This window comes from Cryptomeria japonica, chromosome 2 (assembly GCF_030272615.1).
Source record: "Cryptomeria japonica chromosome 2, Sugi_1.0, whole genome shotgun sequence".
NCBI lineage: Eukaryota > Viridiplantae > Streptophyta > Pinopsida > Cupressales > Cupressaceae > Cryptomeria > Cryptomeria japonica.
In genome coordinates this window covers 510,071,651-510,093,935 of record NC_081406.1, presented here as the reverse complement: position 1 = coordinate 510,093,935, position 22,285 = coordinate 510,071,651, and the positions used below count along the sequence as shown (strand labels likewise).

At 36.0% G+C, this 22,285-nt stretch overlaps 1 protein-coding gene across 1 annotated transcript; it reads left to right on the top strand.

Moving 5' to 3' along the window:
• The first annotated feature begins 273 nt into the window (after window positions 1–273).
• On the top strand, window positions 274–3,295 carry LOC131069531 (cytochrome P450 720B2). The gene is made up of 10 exons (XM_058005007.2): window positions 274–650; window positions 863–1,190; window positions 1,283–1,432; window positions 1,882–1,946; window positions 2,055–2,112; window positions 2,267–2,356; window positions 2,447–2,525; window positions 2,650–2,762; window positions 2,855–2,973; window positions 3,082–3,295. The coding sequence occupies exons 1-10, from the start codon at window positions 400–402 to the stop codon at window positions 3,182–3,184; spliced, it is 1,356 nt and encodes a 451-aa protein (XP_057860990.1). The 5' UTR covers window positions 274–399; the 3' UTR covers window positions 3,185–3,295.
• Window positions 3,296–22,285: the final 18,990 nt, after the last annotated feature.

Below are 22,285 nucleotides of genomic sequence, written 5' to 3'. Positions count from 1 at the left end.
CATGTATTAAACACTACTTAAATAGATTTAACAAATACTTTGACCAATATAGAAATAAATATAACTATTTCTATATGTATTAAACACTACATTAAATAGATTTAACAAATACTTTGACCAATATAGAAATAAATATAACTATTTCTATATGTATTAAACACTACATTTCTATATGTTATCATTAAATAACACCTTTGGTTCTTTTATTAGATTTATAAAAGAAAATGTCAGAGCGACAAAGTCCCACCATAATAGGTCGTGCATGCAGACAAAGTTGGTATGTTAAGATGAGAACTCCAAAATCTGCTGAATGATTTTCTTCTTACTCTATACATGTTTCACTTGCATTCCTTACACAGAATTGTTGAGTCAAACGGGAATTATTGAGAGCAGACAAAAATGGGGCAGAAGATATATGTGATGTTCTATGACTGGTATATATGGATTACTTGGGCTCTCTCAGCGGCCATTATACTGTTTTTAGGACAGAAGACACTATGGGGTAAAGGTAGAGATGGAGATGATAGCTCAGTGAACAACAAAAACCCACCTGGATCGACTGGATTGCGGTTTGTTGGAGAAACTATCAGTTTCCTTCGAGCAGCAAATTCACCTCTGCGTCGAAAGTTCATTGATGAGCATGAACTCACGTAATAACAATAATTTTATTAGTCTCTTGTTTCTAAATAGGACAACATTGATCTGATCCATTTCAATTTTTTCCTTAATCCTTGCCTTAAAGATTAGATAATGAAGATTAGTAACGAAAATTGGGTAGAAATCGGTTGTTTTTGCTTTCTTTATTGAATTAAAATCGAAATCACAAGTCAAAATGTTCTGGTTCCCCTGTTTTCAAATGCAGGTATGGGCCAATTTTCAAATGCAATTTGTTTGGAAAAGCAAAAGCAGTTGTGTCGGTGGATCCAGAGTTCAATAAATATGTCCTGCAAAATGAGGGAAGGCTTTTTCAGTCCAAAGTCATGGCACCCACAAGAAATCTTTTGGGCAAATATGGTTTGCCGGAAGTCCACGGAGAACTTCAGAAAAAGATCCATGGAACTGCTGTTAATTTTTTCAGGTTTGGAAAGCTCGGCTCTGACTACATGGACGATATACAAAAAGTTTTCCTCGCCGAAATGAGTAAATGGGAAGACCAAAGAGATATCCCTCTTGAACACAAATGCCATGAGGCAAGTAAATAAATGCAGAGTCTGCAACTTTTATTCATTTGTTATGATAGCTTTCATGCCTTCCATTTTGGTTTTTTTTTTTGAATGCGCAGATGGGTCTTAAGGTGATAGGGAAAATATTGTTGGATTTACCCTCTACAGAGGAGATGAAAGATATTTATAAGGCATTTCATGATTTCACAGAAGCGATTCTATCCCTGCCTCTCAATATTCCCGGAACCTCTTACTACAGAGGAATTCAGGTGCCATTGTCAAACAATGTATAGGGGATATTTAAATTTTTTTGGGTTTTCATATGTTGTTTAAAAGAATTAAAATGGTTTCAAATGATTCTATCAGATATAAGTCTTTTGAGTGTAAGGTCTAATTTTATGAGGATGAGGTGAGGTAGTACAATAAATATCTTTTCGTTTTCAACTTTAGGTCAAAAGTACTTCTCATGAAATTGAGATTGTGCTCCTGATAAATTTTGCGGAATAAATAAATAGTCTTCAATCCTTGACTCTCAATTGAAAAAATTTCAGTCTAAAAATTCATGTTTAGATAACTAAATTCTTTGTAAATGATACCAAATCCTCATAAAAAAGGGTTAAATGACCCCTGTAGTTTTGAACCTTGCACAACAGTTTTAGTGGATAAACCAAATTAAATTGTGTGCACTTTTAACCATAAAACATGAATTGCAGGCCAGGAAATTTCTCATAAAAAAGATCTACGAGTGTATGGAGGAGAGGAGAGGGCATCCAGATATGAAACGTAATGATCTCCTGACCAAAATTTTGAGAGAAAACAATTTTTCAGATGAAATGGTTCCAGATATAATACTTTTTCTGCTCTTTGCTGGTTTTGAGACTTCATCCTCAGCTATGGCATTTGCTGTAAAGTTTATCAGGAGAATCCAAGGGCACTGGAGGAGCTCAGGGTGAGTGCCCTGATCTAACACCAAATATAGTTAAAAACAGTTCTATAACTAGACCCCATTAGGTAAGTTGATATTTTTTAGGAAAAAGAGAATTAAAGAGGACTGCTAAGTGCTAGGTCATTGCTGATTAGCATTTAAATTATGGATGGAGCAGGCTGAGCATGATGATATCATAAAGTCCAAAGGAAAACACATTGAAAAGCTGACATGGGATGACTATGAATCCATGAAATTCACTCATTGTGTGAGTAGATCTAATTATTTATACCATTCTTCTTACTCTGTTCAGGTATGCAGTTTTAAAGGGAACTCATAATTTCTTTGGTTATGGCAGGTAATAAATGAAACCCTTCGATTGGCTAGTGCTGCCCCGTGTCTATTCAGACAAACCATACAGGATGTTAAAGTGAAAGGTTGTGTTCACATCTGGAATGTTGTTTCTGGGCCTGTAAACCCTTTTTTTTGGTTGTTTTTCCTCATTGTGTTACTCAAGAATGAGCACCTGTTTCAAGGACTGTAATTTTTTGTTCATAGCAGATTATGTTATTCCCAAGGGATGGATGGTGTTTGTTTTAATAGTAGCCACCAATTTGGATGAGAAGTACTATTATGAAGCTGACAAGTTCTACCCCTGGCGCTGGCAAAATGAGGCATGCTTTTCTAATAAGAATGACTGTAATTTAATGGTAGTCAATTGATATGTGTAATTTTGTTTAAATTGTTTTCCACAATTCATATGCAGGAGCTTTTTGACAAACCATTTTACATGCCATTTGGGGGAGGCAGCAGGCTTTGCCCAGGACTTCATCTGGGAAAATTTGAAATTGCCCTCTTTCTTCATTACTTCCTCACTAAATTCAGGTCGGATTATCTTTATTTGCAGTATTTCTTATGTTGATGTTTGGTTCCAAACATTTGGAAATTGCCAATTAATTGGAGTAATGTAAGTGTTTTGAATGCATGGAACAGATGGGAGCCACTCGGAGTTGATCATGCTACCTATTTTCCTCTTCCTAGCATGTCAAAGGGCTTCCCCATTCGGCTGTATCCTCGATTGAAAAATGAGGAATAATGAATTCTACCAGTGTTATAGGTGTTGTGTTCTTCTGTGTTGGAGGGACTCGGTTGCTTTTATCTTTAAACAGTGTTTAGTTTCTCATGAAGTTGAAATTATTTATGATAATATGTGTTACAGGGTGAAAGTACAACTTTTCAGTTTTAGTGGGGAAAAAAGTATTCTGTTGTTTATCAATAGTGAGTGACATATAGAGTTCGATAAAATATATAAAATTTTCATACAAACAAAATATAATATAATTCAAAGAAATTTGAAATGGAACATACAGAAGGAGCAAAGTAAAAGAGAGGCAAAGTTTGGACGAATTTAAAAGAGAAAACCAAAGACCAAAGGGTAGAGCAAAGACAAGGGAATGAAGTAGAGCATTTATCCAAACATGATATGACAAATCGCAATGAAATAAAAGGCGAGATTATCAAGAACGAGAAAATGTAATGTGATAAAATTGGAGGAAATTTTTTCCTAGTAATTAGATGCGCAAAAGAATGGAGGACTTTCAAATGTGAAGGCTCAATACTAATATAGTTGATTGGAGAAAGGAATTTTTGGGATCTTGCACTGAGCAAGAATGAAAGATAGAAATGGGAAATGGGAATGGTGACCTGTGGCCACTAATGCATATGTGATTCTCCTAAGGAAATGATTGGTTATTCAAGAAGCAATTAAAAATATATATTTATTGGTGATTGAGATAGAGAAGTCAATGGTGTGGCTAAAACAAGGTGTTTTTATTTTAAAATGGATTGGAACATGCCTACTATATTTGAATTCTAAAGTGATAGTGAAGAGCAGTGGGGTTTGGAGGTAAAAATCAGGTTTTTTTTGAAAGGTATTACCTTGTACAATGTGGTTCATAGTTGGGGGACCAAAAAGTTTTTTTAAATAATCAATGGATGATGGACAATATCAGATTCTATGTGTGATTGGGAATCCAATTTGCCAAAAAAAAATTCTTATATGTATTAGGTTATACAATTCACTTACGAAGTACTAGAATTTGGATAATTTTAGGAAGATCGATAATTTGATAGGATCATTCATAAAGGTTGATGAAGAGTCTTTGGTAGTGGTGAGGGGATGTATACACAAATATGTGTTATCATTAACTTAGAAAATCCACCTCTCAAGGTATTCAAATCGAAATTGAAGGTTAGCCTATGGAGGCAATAAATTATAGAGGAGAAATCTTCAATATGTAAATTTTGGGTCGTAGGGAAAAACACTACATAAAAAACAAGGTGGCAAAAGACAATTATTTAAAGAGAAGAGATTATTAGTCTTATTTATTCAATTGTTGAGATGGTGGAGAACTCATAAAGGATTGAACAAGATAAGGAAACTCAAAGGGATAAATTATTAGTGAAGGATAGAGGCAACACTAATACTTGTAGTCATAAGAGTTTTTAATCTCCTCCTTGTGCTCCTACTAAGATGAAGGCTTATCTAGAAATGGCTATGGAGATCTTTTGAGTGTCTAATAATAAGGACAAGGCTAATATGCTCAAGATTGAAAATCAAAACCTTGAGGATGTTGAATATGACACTAACTTAGATTTTGCAGAGGACTTAGGTGATGTAATATGCGGTCTTGTTTTGCCTTTGTTTTTGAGTTTTGAGTGCTTTTGCAAGGATTTGAGTTGCCAAATAAAGTGTAGATAATAAAATACTTTATAATAAATGAACAACTTAGAAAATTAAAGAAACTCAGAAATACAAGTGCTGAAAATTCCATAATTAATTTCTAGTCCGATTTTACAAAATTTATCAAATGTAAGAGCAACTCATATCATAAAATGATATTATGTATCTAATTCCAAAATACCCATTTGTTGATTTGGTGAAATAAAGGTATGATACAACAATGACCGACAAATAAATGTCCAAAAACCCTAGGTACTTCACCAAATGACTTTGAAATGATACAACTAGGTGTTGAACTGATTAGCAACAAATAATAAACACCAAGAATGCATATTTAAACCCTCAAAGACCAATCTTCTTTCATAAAAACCTCACATCCAAGCTCTTGAAATGGTGTAGCATGAGGAAGTATAACCAGCAATAAACAACAACAAAAGCCTCCAAATCACCTTCCAAATTAACTCTTCAATCAGATATTCAACAAACTCTTCAAAATTGAAATGCAAATCTTTCTTCAATGAGCACAGTTTGACCTCTAAATGAAATCACCAAGTATTCTCTAGATTGTATCTCTTAACAATGTAGAGAATGTTGCTTGCAAGGGTTTTCATCCTCACAAACCAAAGATGAAGAAGCAATCTGCTCCAACAGAAGCAATATCAAAATCCAAACTCAACATCTCCGAAATGAGAACCCCAATCATCCTTTTATATTTTTTTTGGCTTTTTGGATGCTTTTTTGAAAAAACACTTTTAGCTTTTGAATTATATTTTTGGAAATGTTTTTTTATTTTTTTTATTTCCCTTTTTAATCTCCCAATGTAGCATTAAATAATGAAGGCACGTCCATTAAAACCTTTAATTTAATACTTGGCCTCTATAGTCCCTTCATTGAATAAATTAAACTAACGATAAAGTTAAATCTTTAATTTAACTTTATTAACTTATCATTATTTAATTTAAAGTCCTTGGACTATATCAAAAGTCGAGATGATCATCAAAATTAAACCCACCAACAATACTAAAAAGAGGAAGAATGCCAATCGACTTTGTTAGTGCCCATAACTAAGTTACTAAAAATAGTAAGTGTGGGAAAACTGACCCAAAAAGTCTCCAAGAAAAGAGTGTTATGCTCATCCAACTGTTAGAATACAAAATCGCACCTGATACTGCCTCTAAGATTCGCTAACCCTAATCATTAGCCTATGGGAATCAACTGAATAGGTTAACAACTCCACCATGTTGAACTAGCTTAAGAAGGGGACATTGCAATCTACCCTTCTCAAAATTGCTTGTCCTCAAGCAATCTCAATTCTAGATGCTACAAAATTTGTTCATTGTTCCATGTGGCATCTGTTGTTTCCCAAATCAATAGATCCCCAAACCCTAAAGATTTAGCCAATTTCTTATCAATGGGTTCAAGGTTGGATTTGGCCAACGAATGAGATTCAGTCAGAAGACTGAAGTCTCATGCACTTTTGGCTATGCAAGACCAAGGCAGGTGTACCTAAGTAATGCCTAAATGACCTACAACCTTCAACACGCGTGGCATTACAAATTACAGTAGATGTCCCAATGAGAATGTGCTAAGGAAAGTGTATGAACTTCAGATTTGGCTACAATCCTGGCTTTTCAACTGTCACTCCACACTTGGGATTAATTTCTACACTAAAATTACTCCTATAAATATAAAATAAATTAAGTTTTATGAAAATATTTGATTATGAAAATTGGGTGCAAGCCCCATAACCAGTGCCTTTTAGGGCAGTACAGTCAACCAACAACAAGTAGGCATTAAATCCAAATAAATTAACATATAACCAATGAGTTCACAATATCAATGCATTACATTAATATCCTCATTTCTGGTTTCATTACAACCATTCTTGAAAATCCCACATGCACATGACACTATTTCTTTGTCCTATTAGAGCAATTTAATCTCTTCCTTGAAAAGAAGCAAAAATAAGACAAACACCAGAACTTGTTGGGACAAAACGAAGGATCCTTGATCATTCATTTCATAAAACATTGATTACGTAAAGGAGACAGTTGCGATAAAACACTTAAACTTGCTTGTATTTTGGTTACAAATTATTTTAAAGCAACAAAACAACTACAAGCTGAAATATAACAATGTCTTGCTCCTAACTATGGACTGTACATGGAAACCTTGCTTCATTTTCAAAATTACATCAAAATCCTAGAATCCTAGAATCACATCAAAATCAAACTTCAGGCCAAGTAAGACACTTATCATGAGGAAGCATTAAAGAGGGCGCCTGTGATGACAACATCCGGAGACTGGAGCCTCGAGCTCGATTTCTTCTCAGAGATATGCAATTAATAAGTAGGATAAATATCAAGATCTTTAAACAGAAGTACATATTAGCGATTTAACCAAGAGATTCACTATCTAATATCTCCTACATTCAAGATTGTACAATTATCTCCTCTGAGAACTTTCTCTTTCCCAAATTGGAGGATTCTGCCATTTATAGGGTTAGGGTTTGCTTAAGCCTAGAGAAATGTAAATGTGAAATTGAGTAGAGATGGTGTTGATATGGCTGAAGAAATTTGGATCATCAAGCAATTGAATTCATTTACTGCAGGCACGTAGGTTGTTGTGATGGTGAGAGATAGTTGTTATAGTTCATATTTGAAGGTTGGGGCCCCAATAGAAAAATCTAGGTCAGTCGGCGACGAATGAAAACTTGGCAAGTAGAACCTTTATTTATTTTTTATTCACTATCAACTCCTTCAAAAGTGCCTTCTTCATTCAATCGCATGATCGCACAAAAATCACTTATTCATCTTTGCCTCTTCAAAAGTGTCTCCTTCTACCCAACTTAGAAGACGAGAGCATAGGACCCACACCCTTATTACGTGGCTCAACCATCCATGTGTCCACGCTCTTATTGGTTCAAGTGTCTTTCGTCATCCCTTGTGGGCCCTACATGTCAGTTGTGAGAATTGGTACTATGTTGACGTCACCACACGAGTTGTAGATCATGGGGTAGCTGATATTGGAGCATCAAGTTATCGTGCTCTTTAGGAATAATGGAACAATAGAATGTGTGTGCAAAAATATCCTGAAAGTGTAATCAGTCGATATGAGACTTGTGAGGGGCCCATTGACACAACACTACCATGGATCAAAGATCGGGTGGAAATAAGCTTGATGACAATGAGACTGAATGACTTACACTTTCATCAGGTAGTGATAGACCGGTAAAGAAAAGGACTGGGCCCCTTTTGATGTAAGTGAGACTTGACGCCTAGAATAAGGTTGATCGATCAATCGAGCATTTTTGGAACTAAAACATATGAGGTGCAACCCAAAATGAAAAGGGACTTTGAGACCAAAGGGGATATTCCAACTTAGCAAAAATGACGAGTAACAAAGACTAGGGTTTAGGGTTTATGGACTTTTATACCAAAAACTTTATAACAGAAATAAACCTTAAACCCATGGCAGACAAATTTTTTTTTAAAATATCCCAATAGTGGCTTTTCATGAAAATCAAGGGGTGCAAAAATATAGGCTCTCAAAGCGAGCAACTTAGATTGGTTCTACAGGGTATTTTTTGAGTGTCATACGTAAAATTTTCAACCTGGGCCCTCAAAATTTGGCAAAATTTTTGAGGTCCCAACAATATCCTCTATTGGTAAGTTCTTCCATTTGACCAAAAATTCTCTGATGACCCTTTTATTAAGAATCATCTCTTTAGTATCAATGATGGCCTTTGGAATCAATATCAACTTCCCCTCCTCATCTAATGGTAGCTACTCAAATGAGGGAACCATGCTATGACTAAGTGTCTTCTTGATCTTGGATACATGAAATACATTATTAACAGATGTTTCTAGCTAGTAGCGCAAGCTCATAGGCAACATTTCCAACCTATCAAGATACTATGAATGAACCATAAAACTTGGGCTCGATTTTCTCTACTCCACTCTTCTTGAGAGTAGATTGTCTATATGGCTAGAATCTCGAATAAACCATTTCCCCAACCTCAAAACTACGCTCTACCCAATGTTGATCAAGATAAAACTTATATTGATTTTGTGCCTGTTGCAAATTTTCTTTTGATGACTTCATGATGTCTTGACTATCTTGTAGTAAGTCCTTTTCCTTAGGTACTCTACTATCCCCAAATAGTAAATCCATGAAGTTGAAAGCCTCATATCTATATAAAGCCATGAATGAAAACATCTTGATAGAAATATGATAAGTAGTATTATAATAATACTCACTAAGGTGTATCCATTTGATCCAAGACCTTTGTTTCCCAAAACATTGTTCCTAAGATACACTTCTACTCATTTGTTGACAACCTTTGTGTGCCCATTTGTCTATGGGTGGTAGTTGGTGCTAAGAGTGAGCTTAGTGCCACTCAATTTAAAGACCTCCTACCCAAAAAGTTTAAGAACTTGTTATCTTTGTCACTAATGATATTCTTGGGCAACCCATACAACTTGAAGATCTCCCTAAAAAACAAATCTACTACCTATTTTGAACGTATGAGTAGCTGAAATGGAAAATAGGTGTGCAAATTTAGTCAACTTGTCAACCACCACATAAATGCAATATTTTCCATGTAGCTCAGGTAGCCTTGTAATAAAGTCCATAGAGATTGATTCTCATTTTTTATTCAAAATGGGTAGGGGCTGAAGTAAACTAGCTAGATAAGTATGTTCATTCTTATTCTATTGACAAGTGGGACACTCTCTGATGTACTTAAGGACTTAATTTTTAAGTCCCTTCCAAGTAAACCTCTCTTGGATCTGCCTCTAAGTCTTAAAGAAACTCGGGTGACCAGCCATAGGTGCATCATGGAAATTCCTCATTATCTTCACCTTAAGATATGAAGAAGGCACCAAATAGATTTTATCCTTGTATATTATCAACTCATTAACCATTGTATACCTATCATCATGAAGTGTTCCCTCTATAACTCCTACTACCCATGAGCCTTTGACATACTCTATTGTAATTAACTCTCTCCAATCATCAAAAATCTCTATCAAAAAACATATGTGAGGTCTCCTAGAAAGTGCATCAGCAACTATGTTTTTCTTTCCCTTGACATAAACAATGTCAGATCTTGTGCCTGCAATCTATTGACCCACTTCTACTACCTGCCATTGAGATCTTTTTGGTTCATGAAGTATTTGATGCTATTGTGACCAATTTTGATGATGAACTTTCCCCCAAGTAGATATGGTCCAAATTTAACCAAGACATGCATAATGGCCAATATCTCTCTATCATACACTAAGTAGCTTCTCTCTACACCTCTCAATTTACTACTCTCAAATGTGATGAGGTGCTTCTCCTGCATCAAAACTACTCCTATACCCTCTCCTGAAGCATTACACTCCAACTCAAAAGGTTTGGTTTAATCAAGTATTGCCAAAATTGGACATGTAGACATCACCTATTTGAAGTTATCAAAACACTTATGTGCTAAATCTAACCACTCAGAGAATCCCTTCTTAGTCAATTTTATAAGCGGGGCTACTGCTTGTGAGAATCATTTGACAAATCATATAGAATCCTCAAAGACCCAAAAATCCCTTAAATTGTGCGAGATTCATAAGAGTAAGCCATTTGACAATAGTCTTGATCTTCTCAAGGTTCACTCTTACTCCCTTTGCACTAATAATGTGACCCAAATAGAATAGTTTTGTCATCCCAAAGTCACACTTAGACTCCTTAACATAAAGAGACTCACTCTCTAAATACTCAATACCTCCTTGAGATGTTGCATATGCTCCTCCCAAGTCTCACTGAATATCAAGATGTCATAAAAAAAAAAATTAAAACAAATTTCCTTAATTGCTTTCAAAACACTTGATTCATACAACTTTGAAAAGTAGTTGGAGCATTAGTTAACCCAAAGGGCATTACTAGGAACATGAAATACCCAAACTAACACCTAAAAGATACTTTCTCAATGTTGTCTTTCCTCATTCGGATCTGATGGTATCTTGACCTCAAATCTATCTTAGAAAAGTACCAAGCCCCATGCAACTCATTAATCAAATATATCTAGTAAATGGATACCTATTCTTGATTTCTTTTTATTCAAGGCCCTATAATCAATACACATCCGCATTGTTCCATCTATTTTCTTCACCAAAACTACTATTGATGTGAATGCACTTTTGTTGGGTCTTATGTGCCCCATCTCTAGTAACTCCTTAATTTATTTTTCTATTCCATCCTTATGCCTTTTAAAATGTCAATAAGGAATGTTGATTATTGTTTTGGCTCCCTCCTTTAGCTCAATGACATGCTCAATTCACCTTCCAAGTCAAACTTCATGAGGGATACTCCCGAACACCTTGCTTTGCCTAGATAGAAGCCTTTGAACATTAGTATGATAATTTCTCTTTTGTTGATATATTATTTTAGGTTTGTTTAGCACGATGAGACACTTTGATGCCCACTCTACGTGATCATGCCTAATCAACACCCCATCCTCTTGAGTAACACCACTCTAAGTCCACCAAAAAAATTTCTCAGTACCACTTTTCTACCCTAATGCTCAAACCTCATTTCCAATTTCTTCAAGTTGAAAGAGAACTCTACAAGTGACACCATCTATGTCATGCCAAGAATAACATCTGTTGAATATTAAGAGTGGGGGGTGAATTAGTATACCCAATAACTTAAACAAAATCTTAAGCAGTTTAACTACAGACTGGTGTAGCATATTAAACAATAAACTGGTTGAAACATAAACAGGCCAAATAGAAAATAAAGCATTCACCCACAGAAGCACAATCACCATAACACAAGATGTTTTGACGTGGAAACCTAAATGGGAAAAACCACGGTGAGTAAAACTCACAAGTCAACTATCTGCAAAATAGTAACTAGACCGGTTAAGGCCTTACAACGTTCTTCACCAAAACAAAACCTATTAGGAATCCAGATCTCTGTTATGAGATAAGTCCTGCTAAAGACTACATTGTTAGAGGATTTCAGATCCACAACTATGAACCACCTTGTTAGAGGATTTTCAATAGGCTTGGCTAGGCCTACTCGATTAAGGGTTTCAGACTTGTCGAAGATATTAGTAATCAATAAGTGAATGATCTAGACAGTAGCACAAAATGCTTGATTAGATCCTTGACAACTCCCTGTTAATGCATTCCAGCATTACTTCGGTCTTCTATATTTTGCACTCACTAGCTCTGTTGTGAGAGACCTTTTCTCACACAGACCTAATCTTTTTTCCAGCAATCACACACACCAACTCTCTTAAAACCCTAGACATGATGTCCTCATATAGGAACCTGATTTCATGTTGGTCCAATAAGGTTAGACTACAATTTCCTAGGTACAGTGCATCTAGACACATTTGGTTACACAACATAGAAACACCACCAAAGTATCGGCGGATGATAACTCATCACACATTACAATTATACCGGTTAACAAAGTATACCGATTACCGATTGACAAGTGAAGACTGGAAAACTGGAACATAGTGTTCTGATCAAAAGATTAACTGTCGCTCGGGGTCTTCGTTCCGCTTGAGATCTTCATACCACTTGGGGTCTTTGGTCATGCTTTAACCGGTAAGCATCTTCTGCAAAACACCAATAGTCTTCAACAAACAAAGACTATACATACTAATAACATACAATACTGGTTGAGAATAACTCATACATCAAATAAGTGTGTGTTCATCAATGACAATCACAACTAATCATCATCAAAATACCAACAATCTCCCCCTTTGGCATTGATGGCAACACTTAGGGAAAATTTTGACATCGAAGTTCTTACAAAATAAAAACAGATGCCATAATCAAAGTTACTCCCCCTAAGCATATATACTACTCCTTTGCAAAAATTACAAGCATGTGCATGAAATGTTAATACTCGCCAAAATTTTAATAAACTACTCCCCCTTTGCCAACAATGACAAGGTAATGCAAAATATTCCCCTTTTTGTTTGTATAATATGAAAATAGAGTATAGGTTCATGACAACAAGGAGTAAAACTTCTCAAAAAGAGATTTAAAATTTTGCATAAAAATTTTCATGTCTAAAGACAATGAATCAAGAAGTGAGGCAACAATTTTATTTTCGGTCTTCATCTGGAAGGCTAATTCTTCCATTACATCGATGGTTCTCATCTCCCGTGTCACAGTAATAGCCTCCAAGTTCAAGAAACACTTTTGAAGAACCTGCAATTTTTGTAATAGGAGCAACTGGAGGTCCTGCGGATTTTGAGTCCAATTGCAGATCTCTGAGACAAGCTTCACAATCTGATGCTGGTGAGTTTGAACAATTTGTCCATATACTATAAACAAATCATAGGGCAGTTTGAAGTTGCCTATGTATTTCTATAACTCCGATTGGAGTTAAGTCTTTTGTTTCAGAGCATCTTCACAAAATAGGTGAGGTTGACAGATTTTACTCAAGAGTAGGTTACCTTCACCCATAGCTGAACTTATATCATCTTTCTACTTAAGTAGTTGTTTCCTATCTTCATCCATTTGCTTTACAAAGCCAACTTTGAGTGCCTTTTCATGGTTTTTATTTGTAGTGGCTTAGGCAGCATCTTCCAAACATTGTACCTGATCATCCACTACTATGCAAAGAAGTTTGAGCTTGGCCAACGAGGAATCGGTACTGGGGAGGTTAGTACCGGGGATTAGATTAGAAAGGGTGTCAACAACAAACTGAATGACATCATGTTCTTTCTTTTTCCTTAGTTCTTCCAATCTCTCCTGCACTAGTTGAATGCTCCACAATAGCTCAGTCTCATCAACCAATTGAGTTAGACAGGAAAGAGTCAAATCAGTGGGACCGGTGGAATCAACCTGCTTGGCTTGATCTCCGGTTACCTTCAGAGTCTGTCCTCCTTCCTTTGCCTTGATCTCGGCTTGTCTTTTCTTCTCCTCTTCTTCTTTTTCTTGGGCTACCTTGGTGGCCTTCACTTTCTCCTCTTCTACTCTCCTCTTCTCCTCTTCTTTCTTTCATTCTTCTTCTTTCTTTTTCTCCTCTTCCTTTTTCTTCTTTGCTTCCTCCTTCCTTTTCTCTTCTTCCTTCCTCTTCTTCTCTTCCTTCTTTTTCTCTTCTTCCTTGTTCTTCTCTTCTTCCTTTTTTTTCTCTTCTTCCTTCTTCTTTTCTTATTCCTTCTTCTTTTCTTCTTCCTTCCTCTTCTCTTCTTGTCTCGCTTTCTCCACTTTCGCTTTCTCTTGCTTTTCTTTCTCCGCTTTCTCTTTTTCATGTTTCTCTTTTTTCGCTTTTTCCTTGTCTGGAGTGATATCCTCAATATCCAGTGCATCAACATCAATTGGTTCATTTTGTTCTACCATTCTTTCACCCAGATGGTCAAGGACTTCATCCGGTTTGGCTGTGGATAGGTCAGGCTCTTGCTCAGTCTGTCGACTAGCTTCGAATACTTGTTGCATTTTGACAAAAGCTTTAACCTGCAAATGGGTGTCTTTTTCCACTTCAGAAGTTTTGCCTCCGAGTAGCTGAAGTCTTCTTCTTTGCATGAAGAAAATGCCTTTGTACTTATAAAAAATTTCAAACAATTCTGAGTTAGAGGCATCTGGAAAATATTGAGCAAAAACTTTCTCCCTGATGTCTTGTTCCTTTTCAATGGCAATGCGCCATTTATTGTCCAAAGAATCATACAAGGATCTAGAAGTAACTGATTTAATTTCGGAGGGTGACCGATCATTAATACATAAATATTTAATAAGTTCTTGTTCAACATCCTCCTTTTCACTATCATTGAAATCATCAAAATATTCTTTTAAATCATCAAGAACTTTTCTTCTAATATTCTTTATGGTCCTTTGACAATGTGTCATAGGTTTGTAAGAGGAAATATCTAAATTTACCGGTGTAGAGGTTGTTGGTTCATTACCGGTTGACTTCATCTTCTTGCTTGATTGTCGTGTCTTCTTCATTTCTACCTTTGGTTCAGTGCCTTCTGAATCCGGTGAGTTATTTTTGGTTTTCCTCTTCCTTTGGAATACCTTTGTCGGAATAGCCTCCGGTTTCTTTTTTCTGGTGACCTTTTGGTCACTTTAGGAGTGGCAACAAATGTAACCGATGTCGATGCCGATGGTCCTGATTTATTCTTTTTCTACTTCGGTACCTCAATAGGTTTGATCCTTTCTAAGTATTGTTGACTCTAAATTTTGCTTTGGAAACAAACAGTCTTATGGGAAATTCAGTGTTGGGGGACCGATGCGTAGGTTACACTGAATGACCTCTTGGATTCAGAAGTCGGTGTTAGGCCCAATATGGAAAGCTAATGTACTAAGAGGGGAGGGGTGAATCAATACTTCAAATCTTTTCTTCAACAATAACTTTACTATTAAGCATAAACCGAAAACTGTTGTAACATAATATAATGCTAAAACAAATAAATAACAATCATACATGATTCACTCCATAACACATATATTTTGGTTACACAGAAACTCCTTGTTAGAGAGAAAAACTGTAGTGGGGATGGCACCCACAACTTCACTACTACAATAATAAAGGTTGCTCAGTTAGACCTACATGTTTAGCTATTTCTGATAGCTTACCCTGTTAGGAGTAACAAGATCTTTAGATCTACCTTGCTAAAGGATTTTACAACACATATTATAAATGCTGCACTTGGTTAAAGGCTTTACAATTTATAGACTTTGTTAGAGTCTTTTACCCTATTAAAGGTTTCTCTTACAACTCAAAATATTACAATCAAAATCTTATAAAATATCTACAACTTCACATCTGAAATGGTATAGCAGATTCTATGTGCTCAAAATGAAATTACCTTGCTTATAGCATACCTCAGTAAACCATAAATTAACTCGGTAAACCTATCTGTTTACTTTGTTCCTTGACTCTTCTCTGAAATCCTTCTCGGTGACCTCTGTGTATCTCTGTCAATCGTAACAGTCATAACACTTAGTGCTTTCCCATGATTTTGCTTTTCACATATGTCTTCCTTCACACACATGTATATTTGATCCTCAATTCATGTTGTATAAATAGATCTCTTGTAACAGTGATCTTGTTCATGCTTCGATCTTACAACCATGATTCATTAAATGAATAACCATACAAATTATTTCATTGGATAGATGTCCTCAAAATCATACAAAATATTAAGGTGCAATTTCCTATGTGATAATGGTTCCTTGTTCCTCCATCTTGTAACACGTTTCCACATATGTGTCTAGGTTCAATGAATCTGGTAACACGTTTCACTCGGTTCATATTAACTCGATATACCATCTTTTCTACTCGGTAGTCATAGAATGTTACTCGGTAGACAGTTCGGTGTATACTAAACTTTGTGACTTGTAACTTCTGTAACCGACTGCTCTATGCTTACCGACTGAATATTTTGGTAGTAATAACTGACTAGAGTATATAGAATGAATTTGGGCATAAAACTAATGACAACTTAGTAAATAGTAACAATCTCCCCTTTTGACATTAGTTTTGAAATGTTTGACAAAACTTCTTTCAAAGTCATAACTCAAAAAAATCTGTATACTTACAAAATTTTGACTAAACTGACAGTATATACAATTGTCAATAAAATAGTATACTCAAATATACTCCCCTTATCAATATACTGTACATAACTCTGATTATGCCAATATTTTGTATTTACTACTCGGTTCACTGCTTAGTGATCATTGCTCCCCCTGTCAAAATAATCTGTATACTCGAATATGCTGATCTGCTCGGTATACTCCTCTTGTATACACTATACTCCCCCTTTTTGACAAACATCAAAACTAGTTACCATTCGGTGGAGGCAACTAGCCAAAAATGGATTTATACTTTGTTCTTGCATCGGTGAGAGCGACAGGGAGTGCATCCTTGACACTATCCATGAGTGAATTCTGAGTTGTACTATCAGCTAACAGTGAAATCAGACCATCTAAAGTGCTTCCCTCTTGTTGAGTGGATAAATAGGTAGCCTTGTTGATCTGTTCTTGGACGGAGGACAAGTGTGGAATGAATAAGGTTTGAAGAGTCATAATGTCCATCCTTATTTTGTGCTCTTCATTCCTAAGTTCCAATTGTTGAGCCATGAGTGTTTGTAACTTGGTATAGAAATTCTGAATAGAATTTGGCCTAGTGGTCAATTTATTGCAGAGATCAGTGATCTCTTTCTCAATCACTTCTGTTTTATTCTTGATATCTTTAATGAATAAAGAAAATGTACAGAGTTTTTGAAATAAATAAAGAATGTGCTTGAGTTGAGGGGACAACTCAGCAATAAATTTGACAAGTTTTACTTTACCGATAGCAATGGCTTTCTGTACTTCTTCAATCATTTTTGTAGTGAGCCCTTTGTCCTTCAATTTTATCAGGTATTCAGATGCGTCTACTCCAGATGTCTCGATCTTATTGAGGAGTTCATCCAGTTGAATATGGATGGCTGCATCTTTTGTCACTATAGCTTCAGGTAGCATTTCTGTTAAGAGTGTTTTGACCTTCTGAAGTGCTCTGTTTTTCTTTTGTATAGCCATTTGTTTCTCTTGTTCTGCTTTGGCTTTGCATAGTTCACCGAATTCAATAAGTGCTTGCCCTTTTAATTTGGATATGTCTACATTCAGCAATACAATTGGTTTTGACAAATCTAACTTGAAACTATGCTTTTTCATTTTCTTTTCTTTAGAGGATGAGGCTTTCATCGGTTGAACTAGTACAATGGCTTGGGAGGCTTGTTCACCCTCGGTAGGTTGCTCGGTAGAGGCAACACTTTTGTCAATTTCTTTAGCTTCAGATGTAGCCTTCGGTGAATCCTTGCTTGGGGTCTTAGTTGTAACATTGTCAGTAATTGAAGGGGCTTGAGAAGTTTGTTTCTCGACGGCCTGAGAAGTAGCTTCTCCTTCTGTAGACTTGTGACCCTCTTTGCCTTGTTCAGTGTCTTGAGGTGTCTTGGTTGAAACATGCTGAGTTACCAGAGGATAGGACTTGACTTGTTCCAAAACTGACTCACTTGATACTAGTTTGGCATAGGCATTCCCTTCTATCATTTCATGTTCCCGTACCTCAGTATCCATGACATCCTCATCAGGTTGTATAGTTTCAGCGGGATCTTGCTCGGTGATATCCACTATTTCAACTTCACCTTGCTCATCAGTACTCTCGATTCAAAAGATTTCTTACCATTGTTCTTTTGTCTCCTTCTCTACATCAAGATAGAGGCCATTCATCAATTTCAGGGCTCTTTGCTTGACTAGGAAGTTAGTCTGGTAGTTTTTCAGATTATCACTTACTTCATCTACCAACATGTCTGGAAAGAGATGTATCAAACTTCTTTCTCTTATCTGTTTTTCCGAGTCCATGGCATATTTCCACCTTTTATCAATATGTAAATACAATTATTTTGGAAGAGAATTAGTTACTTCCAATGGGACCAATCAGAATTTCAGAAGAGTGCAGATTATAGCTTCTTCTATTTGTCTCTTTTATGCATTAGATCTGGAGTCATATTTTACATATCTAAATGCTCCAAATCCACCATATTGTTTCATACTTTTGCAAAAATTATCAACACTATGTACATCTTTCTTTTTACTCTTAACAATCTGAAATTTACTTACGTCTTCAGATTTGGTGTCACTGGACTCTTTATTCAAAATGAGTCTCCAAGTAGATTTCTTATAAGTTTTTGTTACCTTTGGAACTGCAACATTTTTTTGTTTCTTGCTTGGTGACACTGTAGATGATCTAGTGTTTGGGCGCTTTACTGAAGGAGTCGGTGATACCTATGATGTATCCTGTTTCTTCCTTTTCAAAATTTTCCCTTTTGGTAACTCGGTGCTCAATGTGATAACTGCTTCTTGGGCTTCAGATTCCTCCTTGGTGATGACTTGAACGCTCTTGACAGAAGTGGAGGAAGAACCTTCTCCAAATTTCTTTGTTAATGCTTTAATCATTTTTGTTGCTTTCCTTGTAGCCTTTGGTATTACAATGCTCATTTTTGATTTTTTCTTTAACTTCTTCACATGAACCGTATCTGATCTCGGTAGCATGCCTTGGCAGTGCAAGAAAGGCATCTATCTGCTACTGTGTAATGTCAAAATCAATCTCATAACCCATAGGCGGCAAAGATTGAGTTCTCGGTTCTACCGCATTGACATAGAAGTAGTCGGTGTCCACTTCAAAACATATATTGTCCTTATATTTTTCCACTAACTGGGGTGGTATCCTGTGCTTGTTATGCATCTTTTCCTGAAACTTGCTAAAATAATCCATAATCTCATTGAAGTTATCACCTAGATGTTTGATGAAGTCATTGATTTGATGGGTGATTGGTCGGTGTAGCTCCCAAAATACATTACCGACTGATGGAAAGAATTTCTCAAAATAGAAAAACATGCATACCAAAAGTGATCCAAACTTCAGTGTGTTTGCCGAGTTGTTCTTCTTTGGCTTCCTTGTGGTGTTGAGATTTTCAAAAAGATTTTTTAACAACACTTCGCATAGATCAATCTTCATACCCTTCTTCACAATTTTATAGGCTAAATCAATAGCAACACAGGGTACACTGTTTTCCCTTGCCGATTGAAAGAAACAATAACCTATGACTCTAATTGCAAACTTCAGCTCTGCATCTGTGATATTTTTCAGTTTCAGACCTTTGTAATCAGATTCAACTCCGATTAAAGTGATCAATTCCTTCTGTGAAATCATTTTATGAGCTCGGGCATGGTCAAAAATAGGGTAACCGGTGATCAAGTGGATGATTTCCTTGGTGATCTTGAATGGTTGCTCCTCTAAACACATAAAGTCATCATGAACTCTGCTCAAAACAAATTTAACCCATTGAGGTTTGAAGACTCGCGGGTAGGTTAGGGCTTCGGTCAATCCCTTGACTTTAATATGTTCAAACTTGCTATCCAGTTTTCCATCGGTACACAATTCATCATATGTGTCCTTGATCTCTGTGTGACCTAGTTCCTCAACACGACACTTAGTGAAGAATCTGACATCCTCAACTAATAAAACCCTATCTAGAATGAGTGAAAATTCAGTTTTATCATCCGGTTCAGATGCTACTTTGGGAGGTAGTGAGTATTTCAGTGAGGGCTTCTCAATATTCTCAACAACAACAGGTTTTTGAATCTTAGGAGCCATTTCAAACTTTGGATAATCACTAACAAAAGAGCCTTAGGGTTTGAAAAAATTTAGCCAGTAGATGCTTTCCACTTAGTAAATATAAAACAGATATTCGCAATTGATATGATCGATTAACTTGCTTGACAATGCATTGTGATTGATATAAATACCTCGAATTTCGCTTCGGAAGAGATTTGATCGCCTTTGAATCGCTTCGCTCTACTTTCTGAAAACTTGGTAAGTGTAAAATGACCGCACAAAAGCTTTAAGTACACATTTTACCTTATCAGGCTCTGTGTAGTTAGGTCAGAAAACATTAAATGCACTCGGTTCCACTAAACCGATTTACCTTCCTTTTTATGCTTTTACCAAGTAGCCAAACTTCCTGCATTTACTGACTTGATACAATTTCAAACTTGCTAATGCATCTTAGCTATGCAGATTTTGAATTAAGTACATGATAAAATAGGAACTGTTAAGATATAACCATGAGAGAATGCAGTCCCTTCATACCTTTACCAATTAATTTGGAATAGATACACCTAACTCGGTAGGTAAGGTGCTTTCTTCATTTGACACAATTTCCTTCTTTCTCCAAATCATCTGGAATTTGCTTTTTATTTCTTCAATATCTCCTCTAGGTTGATCTCTGCAATCTCTAGCCAAGTGTCCAACTTTATGACAATGAAAACATGCCATACCAGGATTTCTCCATGATCTTCGGTTGTTCATTCCAAACCTTATAAAGCAGTTGGCACTTATATGTCCATATCTTCCACAACGTTCACACCATATCCTTGTATTATAATCCCATGGTACTGCAGTATACTGTTGGTTAAGATCTGTGTGAGTTTGGTAGCCTCTAGTATTTGCTCGATGTGCAGACCACATATAGGTCTTCTGCTTAAACCAACACTTCTCGGTACTGTGTCCATATCTATTGTAGTTTTTACAAAACCCTTTGAATTTTTCCTTCTGATAACTACTAGCAGACTTTGTCCTAAATTGGTTAGATGTGTGACCATATTTATTGCAATTGTAACAATAACCATTAGACCCAGTGACATTCGGTTGCTTACCTTTTTTGATTTGGCACATGTTGGCAGTATGTCCTTGTTTTCCACAATAGTTGCAAATAGGCTTCTTTCCTTTGATGTTCTTCTTGTTTCCAGCTTGCTTTGATGATTCTCCTCTCTGGGTAGTGTGGATTCCCTTCTCGGTAGAGTCTTTTCCTTTGTAACCGAGTCCTGCATCTTTGTTGGGTCTTCTTGTAGTTAGTTGCTCATCCAACATATTTGATGCTTCATAACTCTTCTTTAGTGTTTCTTTGGATTTCTTCTCTGTTTCAAGTTCATCGATCAACCTTGATACTTCAAGTTTCAATGCTTGATTCTCATCTTCTTTCAAATTTGCTTCATGATGTGCATAACCCAATTGATCAAACAAATTACTTTGAATTCCAGTCATCCTTGTGATTTCATCATTCTTTTCAGATACTAATGCTTCAAGCTGTTGTTTTTCCCTTTCCATATCTCTTATGTTATCCTCAACTATTTTCAATGCTTCAAGATTTTCAGTCATCTGTGTACTGAAATGTTCGTGTTCTCTTTTCATTGCTTTTAGCTGATCAGTTAGTTCTTTGTTCTTTTCTTTCAATGCTCCAATCATTTCTTCAGTCTCTTCAGATATACTATTCTCAGATGATGTCTCAATTTGTTCCACCAACTCTTGAGAGTCCTACAAATCATTAGACAATCTTCTTCTAACTTTCAGTGATCTTTGCGTTTGTTTCTGCATGTCTGCAATCACTTGATTAGCATGATCCAATTCATTTTGAAGATTCACAATTCTCCGAGATTGTTTGTAGCCTTCCATTGATAAGATCTTTCTCTTTAGGAAGTTAAACCCTTTTCCAAGATTAAAGCTCTGATACCAATTGTTAGGCCCAATATGGAAAGCTAATGTACTGAGAAGGAAGGGGTGAATCAGTACTTCAAATCTTTTCTTCAACAATAACTTTACTGTTAAGCATAAACCGAAAACTGTTGTAACATAATATAATGCTAAAACAAATAAATAACAATCGTACATGATTCACTCCATAACACATATATTTTGGTTACGCAGAAACTCCTTGTTAGAGAGAAAAACTACGATGGGGATGGCACCCACAACTTCACTACTACAATAATAAAGGTTGCTCGGTTAGAGCTACATGTTTAGCTATTTTTGATATCTTACCCTGTTAGGAGTATCAAGATCTTTAGATCTACCTTGCTAAAGGATTTTACAACACATATTCTAAATGCTACACCTGGTTAAAGG